The 18676-nt window shown below is 32.9% G+C and overlaps 1 protein-coding gene across 7 annotated transcripts in view; it reads left to right on the top strand.

Annotated features, from left to right (window-relative positions):
• Positions 1-8165, top strand: part of GABRA2 (gamma-aminobutyric acid type A receptor subunit alpha2) — a 151253-nt gene extending 143088 nt beyond the window's left edge. For all 7 annotated transcript variants that reach the window (XM_019026034.4, XM_055384189.2, XM_004038632.5 and 4 more), the window contains one exon: positions 1110-8165. In XM_019026034.4, coding sequence (XP_018881579.1) covers positions 1110-1406 — 297 coding nt within the window. In that variant the 3' untranslated portion in view covers positions 1407-8165. The remainder of the gene's footprint in view (positions 1-1109) is intronic.
• The last annotated feature ends 10511 nt before the right edge of the window (positions 8166-18676 follow it).

The raw sequence follows: 18676 nt of genomic DNA, 5'->3' as shown, positions 1-18676 counted from the left end.
AATGGAAACAAATTAGAGTGTTATGAATGAGCCTATATGGGAGCAAAGAGATGTTTAGTTAGAGTGACCTTAAGAAAGTCCTTTCTTAGGAAATGGCATTTAAACCAAGACCAAAATAAGAGAAGGAATTGGTGTTCATGTGAAAAATGGGGTGGGGAGATGGTATTCTAGGTTTTCAAAACTGAGGTGTTTTGGGCTGGGGAAATATCATGGCTAAAAGCGTGGCACCAAAGCAAGAAAGTATTTTGAAAACTGAGGTTATTTCAGGGGAGCCAGTAAGTAATGAGCAAAAGAAAGAAGCCTTGTAAAAAAAATGTTGTTTTCATTCTAAGTTCCATGAAATATTATTTAAGGGATGTAAGCATAGAAGTTAAATGATCCAATTTATGTCTTAAAAAAGATCCCTGTGGCCATAATGTGTCTAATGGTTGGACAAAGTCAAGCCAAGCTAGACGGACACAAAGTCCAGGCAGGAGATAATAGTGACTCAGACAAGAGTTTGTGATAATGGAACTAGAGATTATAAAGTGAAATGGGATGAGCTAAGCAAAAATCCAAGACTTTGTATTTTATTCTTCTCCTTCTGTGTTTCTAGTATTTGTTGCACTGCCATCTTCATAAGGTTACAACTTCCCATCATCTGAGTAAAGCATTGCTATATGACTTTGACGTGAGGTGGGAGGGAATCCTGTTACTAAGCTAGAAATGTGGGATCATTCATTGTAGATTATCATTCCTCTTGTTAAAATATTTCTACATTTCAGTTATTCATTCAGTCATTCATTTGACAAATACTTGACTGACTCATGAGAAAAGAAAAGTTATATTGTTTTTTTAAAGTTGCATTTTTCTATTGGTTATTTTCCATGTCAACCCACAACCAATAAGATTCCTCAGGAAAGTGGTACCACTAATTTTACTGGGGGTTTTCTCACCGTAATGGATTTGGAATTTAATAAACACCTTTATTTATTTTCCTAATTTCTGTTTTTTGCTAATGCATGATGATTTGTATTAGGATACCTTCCTTCAGAATTTGAAGTGGACTTTAGAAAATGTTAAGTAGCAGACTCAACCCACACTCTGTTAATTTTTGTATTTTTCAATAGAAAAAAGAAAAGGCTTCCGTTATGATACAGAACAACGCTTATGCAGTGGCTGTTGCCAATTATGCCCCGAATCTTTCAAAAGATCCAGTTCTCTCCACCATCTCCAAGAGTGCAACCACGCCAGAACCCAACAAGAAGCCAGAAAACAAGCCAGCTGAAGCCAAGAAAACTTTTAACAGTGTTAGCAAAATTGACAGAATGTCCAGAATAGTTTTTCCAGTTTTGTTTGGTACATTTAATTTAGTTTACTGGGCTACATATTTAAACAGAGAACCTGTATTAGGGGTCAGTCCTTGAATTGAGACCCATGTTATCTTTGGGATGTATAGCAACATTAAATTTGGTTTGTTTTGCTATGTACAGTCTGACTAATAACTGCTAATTTGTGATCCAACATGTACAGTATGTATATAGTGACATAGCTTACCAGTAGACCTTTAATGGAGACATGCATTTGCTAACTCATGGAACTGCAGACAGAAAGCACTCCATGCGAAAACAGCCATTGCCTTTTTTAAAGATTTACCCTAGGACCTGATTTAAAGTGAATTTCAGATGACCTGATTAATTTCCTATTCTTCTAAATGAGATGAAAATGGGGATCCTGTACAACCCTTTGTGGACCCTTTTGGTTTAGCTCTTAAGTAGGGGTATTTTCTACTGTTGCTTAATTATGATGGAAGATAACATTGTCATTCCTAGATGAATCCTTTGAAGTAACAAACATTGTATTTGACATCAGCTCCGTTCATGAGTGCTCAGAGTCCCTGCTAATGTAATTGGAAGTTTGGCACACATAAGAAAAACTAGAGATTTGAAATCAGCTATGAATTACTAAAGATAGTATCTATAGCCATGTACATATTACAGCATGACAAGCTCAAATAATTATGAGTCAGCCCGACAGGATGTTAATTATGCCTACGATGTAATAACTATTGGAATGTCATGGTCATTACATTTTTAGCTTCAGAGTTTATTTGAAAGTAATAATTGAAATCCTACAATTTATTTTAATCATTGGAAACTACCTTAATTAAAAAAAAAAGAAAATAAATGTGTCTTAGCATTTCCAGGTATGTGTTGTATTGAAATTGATCAGCTAAATTTTACTGGTGCTGGAGACTGGAAAAAGCATCCAGTTTGGTTGCTGTGGAGCAACATGCATATTGGATTAGAAAACTGTGCCAAAAACTCCCACTGATGAGAATTCATAGGTGCCCCACACTATGACAAGCACTTATATGATTCTCCTCTTTCCTGTTTACTGCAAATTCTGCCTTAAGGCTTCTTTTCAAGACTCAGAAGCCACTAATTATAAAGGAAAGGGCAGTTAATTGGCACATTTTTCTCTTGTGAAAGCAGTTCTTTCAGATAAGAATTAATGTAAATCTGCTTTTGTAAATTGCAACTTTAAATTTCGCTGACTCAAATTTACAACAGCTTTGTATACCAGAAGAGGTTTTGGTAAGGGTTGAACATTTTTACACTGCAACTTTAAAACATCACCAATAGATTGTGGATTATTTCACGTGCACAAACATACACACACCCACACACACACACACACATACACAGCTAAATTAGAAACCACAATTTTAAATTTTATATAATTACTAGTTATTAATGGGTAAAATTCATTTTTCTTTTAATATTTTAAAATATTATTTATGCCCCGAAATATGCTAATAAAAGTTAAAGATTGTGTATTATGCCTAGATTCAAAGTTTTTGGCAAACCTCAAATACTTTTGATTGACATGTACATTAGCAGTTATTAGTTGACTTTTACTAAAACATGCACCTTTACGATGGTGTTTTTATAGAAGCATAAGTAGTCAAATAGTAACATTTATTGCAGTTTTGTACAGTATTTGAGTATAGTGCATAAATAGGTATGTTCATTAAATCAATAAAAGGAGTATCTATGGAAATAAGCAAAATATCAGCAAAAATTGCTATTCCTTTGCCTCATTTAATTTTTTAAATTTTCTTTGTTTCCATGTGATTCTATTATATGCTTTGCATGCTTGTATAAAACCAAGGTCACAAATGCAACTTATTAACGGAATTTGCCAAGAAGACAGCCTTGACATTAAAAATTCCCTCACAAGAGGTAATCCATAATCCTTAATAAAATAAAATTGTTACATGAGCCAATAAATGTATTTCTTTAATTCCCTTCCCATAACACTTTCTTTGTCACCTAGTTTTAAAATGTGCATTTATTCATACATTGAAATAGAAGATATCCTATTTTCTTATACATTTAAATATAGCATAGCTCTTCTGTATAGCTTAGGGATGTGTGCAATTGTATAAGGAAGTACACAATGCCAGAAGGCAAGCAATGAAATTGCTCTATATGGTATGCATTATTAGATACTTTAAGAATATTTGTCTTGTAAAGTCCGCATTGCCCCCTTAATGTCTGACTACAAGTTATAAATTTATAAATATGTGTATATGTAAAAACCGTTGTAAATAACAGTTTCTGTATGACCACAGAAAAGGCTCATCTATACTTTGGGCAAAGAGCTGCTACTATATTGATGGCACCAGTATTATTAGCATTTATGGCAGATTGACCAGAAAACTTATCACTGTTATTCTTATTTTAAATTTCATGTGGTAAAATTTTGTTTGAGTGCAATGACATTCTGGCAGTTCAGATTTTTCAGTGATAGGGATCAGAATTCTTTGTTATTTCTTTAAACTTTGATGTACTTTTTACATATTTCTTCTTCTTTTAATGTTTAAATAAATCAAAAGGAGCTTCTGCTCTTGTGGGGAGACTAGGGATGCTCCGTGGAAATTGCTTTTAAATGATAGAACAAGATTCTTAACAATTATTGTCCTTTCCATGAACCAATTTAAAAACAAATTTAAAAGGATTTTAATTTATCACAATAAGGCCAATTTTTCAGAAAATACATTTTGTATATACTAACACTGATCTCTTTGGCCCATAAGATTATACCTATTTTATGCAGTTGTACAATGACATAAAGAGTTATGGTATGTACAAAATGTAGATAAATACATGTACATATATAGAGATATAATCTCATTATTTTGTAGCTACTACTCTGATTTAACTAATATTTATTCAAAAATATTTTTTACCTCCTGTGCCATGCCCTGTAATTGGTGTTAATATCACTCATGTCACACCCACTGAATTTAGTTGAAATTTTAAGTGCATCTCATTCTTATAATGACTTGAAATTAAAGACTATATAAAACATGTAAATTAATTTAGTACTGGGAGTTCTTTAATGAGCTATGATGCCACTAGTGTGCTAAGATGGGTGGCTGTTTTTCTCTTTTCTCCTGTTCATGTTCCCATGTGTTTGATTATAAAATGGAAGAAATATAACCATTTAATATATATTTTTAAAATTTTAGTGATTTTAGTAAGTGCCAATCTTAATGTTTAGAAATCTTTTCAGGGATCTCTCTATTTTGAATTTATCTCAGGTTTGGATAAGTGATCCCCTTGAGCCATGTTTCTAAATTTTTTTTCTTAAATGGTTCATAGTTTATTTTTAAAAACAACCCAGAATCTATTATTTTACTCTCATTATTTGGTAAGTATAATTTGCATTTATGTGGCTCTTTTTGAATTCCTGGTTGAGGGACACAAACCCTGCCATGATATAATCATGGATTCCAGAAGAGCACCAAAGCTTTATAGGTACTTTTCTTTGTCATGGCCGGTCATCATTCCAATGAAAGAAGAAAGGAAGTAGCTCAAGTCACCTTCTGCATTATCATGGTTCTTTGGCATCCATTAATAATTTGTTTAATGTATTCTATGCCTGATGCCCTCAGACACATGTCTGTGAAACACAGACATATTTATTATTTACTTGGAAATATGAGGTTATGTTAATAGATTTACTAAACAGATTATTCTTGTTATTAGTCTCCTGGCACACTGACATTCATCTGCATGTTTTTGAAGCAATGACCAAATTTTTTATCATATGAAAACATTCAGAATTTTAAGGGGATTACTACCTGACCCACTGCTACCCTATAGTGCCATTCGTTTTCCTTTTAATTGAGGTCCCATAGGCACCTCGTGCTTCCCTTTTATTAATTTAAAGTATGCAGAAGTGTAAAATTTTAACTGGGGAGGGGTGCAGTTATTTTTGATATCTGCATGCTTGAGAAACATGGACACTATGCCAAAACCACTTGTAACAGTGTGGAGAAGACAAGTCATATTTTTATCTACTGAATTCATGCTTTAAAAATTAAAGTAAAGATTTAACATAATAATTTAATATCCATAATATTTTGCTGTTAAAATTTATATTAAAGATATTAATATTTTCCATCAGTATTTAAGAGCTCAGAATTACTGAAAAGAAGAAACCACAGGAAACGTGAGACTGTTGTTAATTAAACCAAGTGAAGCATTTTTCCCTTTTTAACTTCTGAGAAAATAGATAAATTATACATATGTAGACACACAAATATTTTAAGAGTCGTTATTCTATCATAGTAAGCATCATAACTAAAATACTAAAGTAGAGAAAGTTCATGTGAAAGTCATTTGGGAAGGTAATAAATTATTCAATATCTACTTATAAATATTATATATCATAATTTTGTTTTTTTGCTAAAATTCTTAATTATCAACATATCTAGACCACTGTGTCTTCTATCTTGTTAAGTTGAAATATTCTATTTTTGTTTGTTTATATATGAAGAAATACTTATAAAGGTAATTATACATCCCATCTCAAACTACTCGATGATGTATTTAATACATAACATTACCTAATATTGCCAATAAGAAAAAACAATTTACAGGTTTATGTTTCAGCTTACAGTAATGTTCCCAAAGATCTTTTAAAAAGGTCTTAGCTGTGTGTGTCAGTGATGTGTGTATGTTTGTGAGTGTGTATGTGTGTAATTCCTAGGTATGTATGGAATAATGTTTTGAGAAATTCAGATAAATTTATGATATCTAAACAATTTGTTTTATTAATGGATCTTATCACAAATTCAGCTCTTATTAAACTAGCAATTAACTTGCACACTAGAACACATTTTTCAGTAAATCCATAACAAACTTATTAATTAGAATTAGGTTTGAGTTATGCATATGGTTAAAAATATATTTTCTATGTTGGTGTAAACTTTTTCGAATATTTCTAGTTTTTTTTTTAAAGATTAAATTCAAAATGATCTTGCAATTCTGCTTCATGAGATAGAATAAAAACATCTTTGAATGCCAGGTTTCTCAACGGAAGCTTGTGTAAGCTCTTTTAAAAGTTAAATATCTGGTTATTTACAAATACAAAGTTATGTATATTCATTACTGGTTTGTTTCATACCTTTTTGAATTGGAATGGTTCAGAGTATAATTCTTACAGAGAGTCCATCACATACTAGTCAACGTTCTAAGTTTTTTATGCATATTAGTTCATTCAGTCCTCACAGCAGCCATCATCACTGTGTGATTCTTGAAGCTCTGGAAATCTAGGATTTCTATATAGTACACCAACATACCAGTTTACATATATTATAGGAAAGGTAAACGAAACAAACAAACAAACAAACAAAAACAACAAAAAAACCAAAAACCTGTGTTTTTTCTTTGCTTTAATTCAAATTTATATTCATGCCTTTTGGGGAATATTCATTCAATAAGGGAGCCATTACATGGTTTTCTACATAACAAAACAAACAAGTAAAAAGCAAACACTCAACAATAAAACTGTACTGTACAGTAAGCAATGCCCGTTTTTGTGATGCTAGCTATTTACTAACTTTGGTACAATTTAGTTTCTGGGAATATATTGCAGTTTTCTTTTTTGGTTCACAAGTAATGATCACGTATTAAAAATGATTAATGTCGATTAAGCAAAAGTAAGCACCTCATTTCTTTTTTTTCTAATTTTGCCAGTTTTATTAGTGGTTGGAGAGATGTGTTTTCATTTGTCATATTGTTGGTTTCATCACATTTTCCCATTGGGCTTCAAGGATTATGTACTGATTTCATCAAACATTTTGTTGTAAGTTACCGTTTATAGAATGACGCCTGAATTGATCCCAAGGGATGCCACCGGTGGGATTTCAATTGCTGAATTAGCTTAGTAGGTTTGAAAATGTCAGTTTTCCATGCTTCTTTTTAGAAGACTTTGCCATAACATGATGCCAAAAGGCAAACTATATTGCATTGGCTATATAAACTATATTATTGGCTATACATGAATATTTCCAACAAAGTTTATTTGTAAAAACAACTGATGCTAAGAAAGCAAGAGTTAGTTGCAGAATTACTTTAGAAATAGTACTGATAGATTTGTTCAGAATTTATTTTTAACATATTCGACATAGACGTTGAAGCAATTGATTGTGCTTTAAACTGATCATAATGTGTAAAAAGGTGTAACGTATAATTAGAAAGACATAAGTAAAACTCAATTATTGAGCCACAATTTTCATGAATTAAACTTTACCATCCACAGTTAAGTCCTTATTGCTTGTTAATCTTGGGTGCCTGCGCTACACTTGATTTTAAAATTGTTGGTCTTCGATAAATTTTCAAGATTTTCCTGAGCAGATACAAATTCAGGTTTTGATGTGCTTCAAACTAAAGAACATCACCTTTCATGAAATGTTTCCAGTAGATGTGATGTGAGGAAAACTTTAAAAAATGTCATACTTATTGCTACATTTGAATAGAAAATAAAAGGAATAAAGTATTTTTCCTTTGCTACAAATTAATAATACGATCACATGCATAGAGAATGTGAGGAATCTCCAACACTGAATTTGATAGTCACATTATGTGAAATTTGAAATTTTCTGGGTGACAGTATACTTATTGGTAGGTTTTCTGGTTCATGAAAATAACTCAAGAACTAATAATATTTGTAATTGTGACCTTGTTGTAATTGGGAAAGGCCACTAGTTGATCATATGACCTTTATTGAATATGTCATGCTTGCTGTTTAAAAAATTCCTAACTAATCACATGCAAATTAATGCTAAAAAACTTTTTTGTATTTATTAAAAATGATTTAAATATATTTGATCTGAAAATTGTGTTTTTTATACTCTGTTACATCTTTGCTTACAATAATTGAATTTATTGTGTATGTGGCTTTTATATATTGGGATATAAAATGATATTTTGTAATAGCGGTTTTAAAAGTCGTTAGTTTCTTAAACTTCTCTTTAAGATAAAAAGCTGTAGGGTGACAGGAAAAGCATAAACATATCCTGAAATTTGAGGAGGAATCATATATTGCTAATGTTCATCTCTTCAACACTTTAAGAAAGTGGAAAACATAAGCTCACCCAGAAAATTGGCTACCTGCTATTATATAAAAGTGTCACGTTTACATGAAACTATTGAATAAATAGTATTTTCTTTTCTTTAAGGTAGCTTTAAGTTCACTATTCTCTCTGTAAACTCCCATATCTTGTAGTTTTCTTGTTTGACCTATTTTCTAAATTTAATGCAATATTATTTAAAAGAGTTCCTCTTTTGATTATTGCTATTATTGTTAATAGTACTGAAATAAAATGTTTTTAAATGCCGAAAAGGTATTAAAAACAAGACAATTTTTGTCATCATGGTTTTTCATATAATCGTGCTCAACCCTAGCCAAAATTTTAAATTAACTGAGAAGTTTTTAAAAAATGGGCAAATCAGAATCTTGAGGGACAAGGGGCTATGAAAAAAATTTAAAACCTCTCCAAGTAATTTTCCTGTACAGCTGTGTTTATATGCTTTCATGGGCTGTCTGTAATCTATTTCTTTTTTGAAGACCTCTGCTTGCTAGCCTATAGCTTTCAGTTTAGGCATAAAATTAAATGAATATTCCATCAGTTTTTCACATCATATAGTAAGTATAATTGACAATGTTAAATCTTGTGTAACAAAGTACTCATTCTTATAATTTTGTTAATCTAATCAATTAATTAAAATTGCTGTCTTACTCTTTGTACCCTACAGACCTGTAATTAATTATAAACTGTGAATGTGTATATAGCTGTAGATAATAGATACAGATATAATTGTCATCTTCAGCCCACGCTTTTAATCAAATATTTTTAAAAGTTACTTATTTAATATTTAAAAGTTACTTATAGTAATATGTTTTGCTAATATTTGCCTGAGCAAAATATGATCAATTTAAATAATAAGGTTAGAGTTATTAAGGGCTTGGAATTTACATTTCAGCAAACTTATAGCCAGTAAAATGCTAAACACATCAACAGCATTCAACTAGTTTCCCTAATATTAGTCAATTTATAGTCCAGGCTTTCTCAAAATCATTTAAATGAAAGCATGCTATCAATGGAAGCATTCATGTCACCTTTTCTCTGAAAGATTCAAAAGAGAGAAACTGAGGTCTCAAAGCCTTTTCTATGGTGTTTTGTCTGATCTTTAAAATGTAAAACCAAGCAAACTGCTGGTAGAACAGTAAGGCTCAAATCTTAACAGTATACTGTAAAGATGGTTGCATTGCCAATTTGAAAAGATTTTATATTCTCAAACCCATCATCAATATTAACTCTGGGAAGTTTTCAGATGTAGGTAGGAAAATAGAAAAATGGAAAACAGATATAAGTGGTAAAAATATTATGGAATCCCTCAGATATCCCTTGAGAGACTGTGGAATTATATCCAATTTTCTTGGTTTAGAAAATCAGGGATATGGGTATGCCTAAATTTTTTTAAATTTCCTCCATCAATTAACAGTTAATATATTAGAAATTAATTGAGCTTCATTTACCTGGAAAATTCACTCCTGTAGAACACCTTATTCTCTTAATAGCTTGAAATTTTGTAACATTTCTTCTATTAGTCCATAACAATTTCTAAATCACTTCTTAAGATGTAGAATAATCAGAAGATGTAAACTAATAATTGAAGTATATCAGTTTTAAACTGTCCATGGACTTACTGTTTGAAACTAGTTTTATTTCCAAAGTAAAATACACATGAAATTCCAGATAAATGGAAAAATGAAACAGTTTTAAAGGTCATCATGCCTACCACTTAAATCAGGCTGTCTACAACCACAGTTTATAGAACGTTTTCATAAGAAGTATATACAGAGGTCACCCTAAGCTGTGTCTGAAAATCCCATCCATTCCGGAAAACTGAATCTGTACACCAGGAGAAAAATGTCTATAATTCTATAATTCTTGTTTTGTTAACTTTTCCTCATACTGATCATTGCATTTATCTTTCAGTATTCTGGTATACTATGTAGTAATTGTATTGAACTTCTTGACACTTGTGAGTAACTTTAGGAAGTGTTGAAGGTAGAGTATCTTACTGAAAATCATGTTTTGCTTTCTGAAAATCAATATATTAGACATGACTAAGAGCGCGAACAACTTCAAACTAGTTGAAACACACAAGGAATTTAGGAATTTAGGGAAAGGATTGAAGATGTCTCATTCAATTGCAATTAAGCATTAAAACTCCTGACCTCAGGCTGGGAGCAGTGGCTCAGGCCTGTAATCTCAGCACTTTGGGAAGCCAAGGTGGATCACTGGAGGCCAGAAGTTTGAGACAAGCCCGAGCAACATACTGAGACCCTATCTCTAAAAGAAATTTTTTTTAATTAGCTGGATGTGGTGGCAGGCACCTGTAGTCCCAGCTACTTGAGAGGCTGAAGCGGGAGGATACCTGGAGGCCAGGTGTTTGAGGCTGAAGTGAGCTGTGATCCTGGCACTGTTACTCCCAAGTGGGGGATACAAATAAGACCCTGTCCCTAAGAAACAAAAACAAAGAAAAACGAAAAAACTTATTGAACTCAGAAATGTTAGGAATTAGGCTATGGACTCTATAAATGTGATGAAATAACGAGACTCATTGCCTGTGTAGCTCAGTTCAAATTCTGGAGTAAAATAATCTGATAGGGACAATTTGGTCCAATCAGCTGTATTATCTTGAGTCAAAAATACAAGCACAATTGCTGGGTCACCCCTCATCAGTGGAGAGAGCGAAGGTTCTGCATACACTTCAAAACATTGGCTGTTACAATCAAATAATGTCTTTCTACTTTGAAAAATTACAAAAATGAAAATGAAATTTAAAAATATGTAAAAAATGAAGAAGAAAATAGACACTCTCAATACTGATACAATCGTATTTTCTGATATAGACACAAATCAACTACATAAGGATGCTATAATTTATTATTGAATTGTCAGTATTTATGTGTCCACATAATGTATGTATGTATGTATGTATTTATTTATTTTGATATGGAATTTCACCCTGTCTCCAGGCTGGAGTGCAGTGCTGTGATCTCGTCTCACTGCAACTTTTGCCTCCCAGGTTCAATTGATTCTTCTGCCTCAGCCTCCCGATAACTGGGACTACAGGTGCATGCCACCATGCCTGGCTATTTTTTTTTTTTTTTTGTATTTTTAGTAGAGACGGGGTTTCACCATGTTGGCAGGTGGGTCTCGAATTCCTGTCCTCAAGTGATCTTCTTGCCTTGGCCTCCCAAAGTGCTGGGATTACAGGCGTAAACCACTGTGCCTGGCTTGCATAATGTTTTTAACATAAAAATAAATACAAACTATCATGAAGATCAAAGAACACATGTACATTAAAGATTTTGTTATATACATTTCTATTATCAAAGTTACTTGCGCTTAGCTTACACTGGGATGACAGGCCATTTACATTCACAGTTGCCTCTAATAGCACAGTCTCTCAAGAAGTATGCAGGATACTGGCAGCCCAGGCAAGTGGAGTCATGATTTGGACATGGGGTCCTACAGGGCAAAATTGGAACAGTGTTGCCTGTTCTATAGAATCCAGGAATGGAAAGAGACTAAAATTTAATGTCAGACAGAAATTATCCGGCAAGGAATATTCCAGGAAAGTTACTATCGACATGTGCAAATGACAGGAGCATGGACAAAACAAGAAGGTTAGAAGAAGAAACAGAACTGGAATGGAATTGAAACGTGTTATAAATAAGGAAAACAGAGTCTTTATTGAGGACTAAGAATAAAACTAGAATATCTACCTGTCTTCATTACCCACTATCCTCATAATACATGCTGGGTAACACTAACATCAGGTAAAGTAAGTAAGATGAAGCAAAAGTTATGAGAAGTGAATGTAATTTTATTTGAATCATAAAGTAGCAGAAAATAGTGACCAAATAATTAGCCAAGATTTGAGTAAACAGAAGTAGCAATCAAGATTTGATGATTTAGTTTCATATGTTTTCAAAAACTAGAGTTTCCCATTTACCCTCACTATTAATTTATACCACTAATGTATATTCTGCATATTACTGTTTATTCAGAGGTTACAATTAGGATACATTTTATGCCATATGAGAAATTTTCATACAGGAATAGGGATCACATGTAATATAACATAAACTTAACTGATTGGCATATTTCACAATAGTACAGTACTACTTCTTGAAATCATGATTTTATAATTTCACTTTCTGCTAAGTGAATAAATTAGTTTTATTCATTATTAATGGCTTGTTATTAAGCATACAATATTACAATTTCCATAGTATCAAACTTCATCTCTTAGTAGTTTAAAATTGACGAAGCTACAGCTAATATTTTAATAACAGTAGGACTAAAACCTCAGATAATAATTTATGTGTTTTGAGCACACCATAGACAAACTATTATAAAACTTTAAAAACTTGTGCTTGATTGCATATTCATTGATCTCCTGTGTGGCTCACACTTACTTAATAATTGCTTTCTCCATTCGTCTATAATATTCTTAATGGGAGTGATTATGCCTATTGCTTTCAAATATTTTGATTGAAATTTACTGGGATTCTTTGAATCTGGGCATTGGTTTACCAGTTTTGGAACGTTCTTAGTCATTATCTCTTTAAATAACATTACTTCTCCCTACTCTCTCTCCCCTATTTTTCTGTAATACCAATTACATAAATTTAGATCCTCTTACTCAGCCCTCCGTGTCTTTTAACCTCTCTTTTATGTTCCCATGTCTTTGGTCTGTATTCCGGATAATTTTCTTTAAGCACTAGCTAAAAAACTGGCCTAAAATCATATTTTTAATTTTGAATTTTTAATCCAGAGTCTGACCATTAAATTGCACACTGCTTCTGTAATTCTCTTGCTTTGAAAAAAATTGATTTGAATATAAAATATTTATATAATTAATAAGACTCTGTGAAAATCATTCTTTAGCCCATGGGGAACCTCCAGGGTAATATTCAGTGATCTGAAATTCTTACAATTGACTTGAGCCAACTCATAAAAGATGAACACTCTTCATATTCCTGTACATTTTCCTCTGAAATTTTGAGGGACAGTTCCAATTACTTAAAAACTAAAATGTAAATTAATTTATGTAAATTTGACCCTTTTGAATAAGCATCCTATCCAAGCACTGAATTTTAAAATCATTTCATAAGGCTACTATCAATAAGATCTCTATAAACATTGTGCCCATTTATGAAATGGCACGTTTATGAAATGGGCACAATGTTTATAGAGATCCTACTGATAATAGTCTTAGTTAAATGCTGTGTAAGACAAACTGATCAGATATAATTTCAGCTTCTGTCTGTCAGATCGGGTAAGCCATTAAAGCGTCATGTATTCAAAGAAAAATTCACCAGAAGCCAAGATAGTATATAAACCAGGGATAGATGTTTTAGGAAACACTTCTCCATGAGTATCACATTTTTGCACATCTTGTCAGCAAAAGGACTGGCTGCCTTTGTTCCAAGCTTACTTTTCAAATGTGTTTGTAGAGCTAGTAGCCTTGAGAGAAAAATATAGCAGCAAATTTTGGTCATTTATACTCTAGTATGATAAAGATATTGTGTCTCTCTGTGGCAAAGACCAGGCAAGTTTATTACCTTTCATAAAACTTTCAGGTTCCCTAATCATGATTCTCTCTCATAATGTAATCTACTGTGTGTGTAGGTGTCTGCTGAATATACTTTTATTGCCCTACAGGAATTGAGACTTAGACTATGGGTGGAAACATGATGATATTCCAGCTATTACTATTACTATAAGTAATAAACTCTTTTGTCTCTGACCCAGGAGTTTCATGACTTCTGCCAATATTCAGAACACTGTGTCTGGTTAACTTTTTAGCTTGCATGTGGGGTAAAATCTTGAACTTCACAGTTCTTGACAAATCACCACCACCACAACAATAATGGTAAAAACAATAATAAAAATATTTATGAACAGAAAAGAAAGCACACTATGCCTGCCATCTTTCAAGGCATTTTAAGTATATTAATTTATCTTTACAATAAAACTATTAAGTCAATAGTATTATACAGATGAGGAAATTGAGGTAGATATGTTAATTACTTTGCCAAAGATCAAATGGCTAATATATGATAGAAGTTAGACTCAAACATAGATCACAAATCTCCAGTCTATGACTTCAACCAACTGTGCTTATTCAAGTAACCCTTTTACTATTGCATATCATAGACTATCCATGCTCCATCTTATAATGCTAGTAAAAACATTGCCAACTAAATACTGAACCAGGTCACTTAAAACTCCAAACTCCCATTTTCTTAAGAAGTGATTACTTTCAAACATTCTGGTTACCAATTACTTTTTCAGTCAGTATTTATATGCACATCAAACAAATTCCACCATATTTTAAGCAACAGTAGACTTCTTATAGAATATGAGTTACATACAGATTTATTGAACATTTATAAATATAAGTCTACTTTAAAAAAAGTCTCTCAAAGATGTGCTGCAAAATATCTACCAAGGGTATTACCTCTTCTGCAGTCAGGAGGCCACAGATGTCAGACTAACATCACTGCCACAATAAATCATCATAACCAAGTAAGTAACTCTATGTTTTGTCAAGATGGACAAGCACACCATGTTAGCCATCATCCAAATGAACAAAATGTATGTCCATGCCCTACCTTTCAAGTACTATGGAGTTAGAAGTGTGAGAACTCTGTTAACACTACTGCAGCATGATTTGTAGTCCTTTGGGTATATACCCAGTAATGGGATGGCTGGGTCAAATGGTATTTCTAGTTCTAGATCCCTGAGGAATTGCCACACTGACTTCCACAATGGTTGAACTAGTTTACAGGCCCACCAACAGTGTAAAAGTGTTCCTATTTCCCCACATCCTCTCCAGCACCTGTTGTTTCCTGACTTTTTAATGATTGCCATTCTAACTGGTGTGAGATGGTATCTCATTGTGGTTTTGATTTGCATTTCTCCGATGGCCAGTGATGGTGAGCATTTTTTCATGTGTTTTTTGGCTGCATAAATGTCTTCTTTTGAGAAGTGTCTGTTCATGTCCTTTGCCCACTTTTTGATGGGGTTGTTTGTTTTTTTCTTGTAAATTTGTTTGAGTTCATTGTAGATTCTGAATATTAGCCCTTTGTCAGACGAGTAGGTTGTGAAAATTTTCTCCCATTTTGTAGGTTGCCTGTTCACTCTGATGGTAGTTTCTTTTGCTGTGCAGAAGCTCTTTAGTTTAATTAGATCCCATTTGTCAATTTTGACACATGAACACGTATGTTTATTGCGGCACTATTCACAATAGCAAAGACTTGGAACCAACCCAAATGTCCAACAATGATAGACTGGATTAAGAAAATGTGGCACATATGCACCATGGAATACTATGCAGCCATAAAAAATGATGAGTTCATGTCCTTTGTAGGGACATGGATGAAATTGGAAATCATCGTTCTCAGTAAACTATCTCAAGAACAAAAAACCAAACACCGCATATTCTCACTCATAGGTGGGAATTGAACAATGAGAATACATGGACACAGGAAGGGGAGCATCACACTCTGGGGACTGCTGTGGGGTGGGGGGATGGGGGAGGGATAGCATTGGGAGATATACCTAATGCTAGATGACGAGTTAGTGGGTGCAGCGCACCAGCGTGGCACACGTATACATATGTAACTAACCTGCACATTGTGCACATGTAACGTAAAACTTAAAGTATAATAATAATAAATAAATAAATTTAAAAAATACTGCTCATCTAAAAAAAAAAAACACTACTACAGAAAAACCTCAACTATCCTAAACTATCCTTCAGTAAAATAAATAGCAGAAGCAGGAGATTTTCTTCCTTCTCTTGGTTTCTGCTTTTCAAATCTTGTGTTAATTTATCTGTTTGGCTGAATCGAAATCAAATCCAGAACTCTAGTTACATGGGAATCTGAAAAATGATATTAAGCTTCTGGGTGCCACAGAAAAGAATCTATATTCAGAATCTGGGGGCATAGGAGCTGAGAATCATTCCAGCAAATTCTTCCTTGTGCATTGATTTTTAACATAGTAAAAATAAGATCTGTTCCAAAGAAACTACACAATTCAAAAAATCTCAATGATTTTCAACAGGTCTTTTTTTTAAATTAAGTGGCTAGTAAGCAGCAATAAAAAGTGTTTCATTGAGATCTCTACTCATTTCATGATGCCATCCTGATACTCCTAATTTGGGGACGTAGGTTTGAAGCTACCTTTTCAGGCCATGAATGTAAATTGAAATGAATAAGACAGTGATTAGAGATTATGTATGCCAGGTCCCTGAGGCAGGGACAAGAACACTTACTTGCCATGTTGTGGAAAGACTAGGAAAGAAAGAATGATTATAGTAAAAGGAATCTGGTGAGAAAATATAATGTATGATAAGAATCAGTACTATTTCAAATTGTTTTTTCTTTTTCCATCGGCAGTTACACAGATCTAGAAAAAAGATCAGATTTAAAAGTCAGCTAGAGTTTTTAAAAATGTGAATTGTCTATGCACTGAATACAACTGAGTCTCTGTAACACTCTTGAAATTGTAGAACTCTTTAGGGTACTAAATGATGAAATGCTTTAAAAATGGTTACTGGGCAAACATGGCCAAAAAATATCCTAAAATTATAGCATTCCTCAAGCTAAAAGACATTGACAGTGAAATGCTGTAGTAGATAAATTTCTGGCACAGTTATATGGTGATTTTGTGGGTAGTGAAGAGAGAAATTAAGGGCATGGTACAATCTGTTCCTCAGAAGATTCATTGTGTAGTGCTCTCATGAGAATGACAAGGGAATAATTGAATGCATTTTGTGAAACAAAATATTGATGAATAAAGAAGGGACAACTCTTGGGCAAGAAACAGAGCCGTGAAAGACAGGTAATTTTCAAACTTTAAGTTGAGTTTCTCGGTGAGATATAGGAAAGAATGAATGTGAGGCAACTCTGAAATTATAATTAGAGGGAAATCTATAACAATTACTTTTGCAAACACTTCTAAAATTGACAGTGGGAAAGATTTTTAAACAAATAATTTTCAGGCCTATTGAAAAGACAATGGAGTGTGTAGTTCTCTCTTGGCACAGACAACAGCTCACTCTGTCCAGAAAATTATAGGGCAAGCAATACAGAACACTTGGGCTTCAGTAAGAAGAACACAGCACACTGCCGACTGGGAAGCAAGTTGCACAGGAACAGAAAGTGTGGAAAAGCATCCACATCTTGTCTATTTGCCATTTCATTCAAATATCATTGTAAATGTTTTAAATTATTCTCTCATCTCATTCTCTGTAGGAAAAAAAAAAATTCTGTTTCTGTAATGAGTCCAGCTGTTCATGCAAGTTAAGAATAATGGGATAAGTGGGTATGCATATTTAAAGCTAACATACAAAGAAGTTATTTATGGTATAACAATTGCAGAAAGAAAGTCAAGAAAAATAGGATTTGTCTTGCAGAGCTTCTAGCCAAGCAGATCACGACTGCATGTGTGTCTACTTTTTATGGGATTCTAATTAGTATTCTTAGGCTCTTCTAAGAATTACATAGTAAATTCACATATGGCACACTGAACTTCTCAGTTGAAAGGCATTTGACTAATTACATTATTGACTTAATATTATATTTTAGGTCTTGCATTTTTACATATATTAAAAATTTAGGAACTTAATTAAATATGAACCTCAACCTCTCAAAATACTAGAAATCAAAGAAATAATACTCTCTAGAAGTTAAATCCTAAAGTCAAAAAACAAAGTTTTAAAGTCATATATAAAAGATAAAATATTTTCCAAGTCTGATGGACTAGAATATAAATTGATTACAAACTTTAACATTTCAAAATAAAAATTTGAATTGGAAGTATTTTTGGTCAGCCACAGAAATATAAAGTAAGTAGTTCCTTAGAAACAGGACAATCAGGAAGGAGAAGGAAATAAAGGGTATTCAATTAGGAAAACAGGAAGTCAAATTGTCCCTGTATGCAGATGACATGATTGTATATCTAGAAAACCCCATCGTCTCAGCCCAAAATCTCCTTAAGCTGATAGGCAACTTCAGCTAAGTCTCAGGATACAAAATCAATGTGCAAAAATCACAAGCATTCTTACACACCAATAACAGACAAACAGAGAGCCAAATCATGAGTGAACTCCATTCACAATTGCTTCAAAGAGAATAAAATACCTAGGAATCCAACTTGCAAGGGATGTGAAGGATCTCTTCAAGGAGAACTACAAACCACTGCTCAATGAAATAAAAGAGGATACAAACAAATGGAAGAACATTC

Source organism: Gorilla gorilla, chromosome 3 (assembly GCF_029281585.2).
Source record: "Gorilla gorilla gorilla isolate KB3781 chromosome 3, NHGRI_mGorGor1-v2.1_pri, whole genome shotgun sequence".
Classification (NCBI taxonomy): Eukaryota; Metazoa; Chordata; class Mammalia; order Primates; family Hominidae; genus Gorilla; species Gorilla gorilla.
Note: the sequence above shows the minus strand (reverse complement) of the source record. Positions and strands in the feature narration are given on the sequence as shown.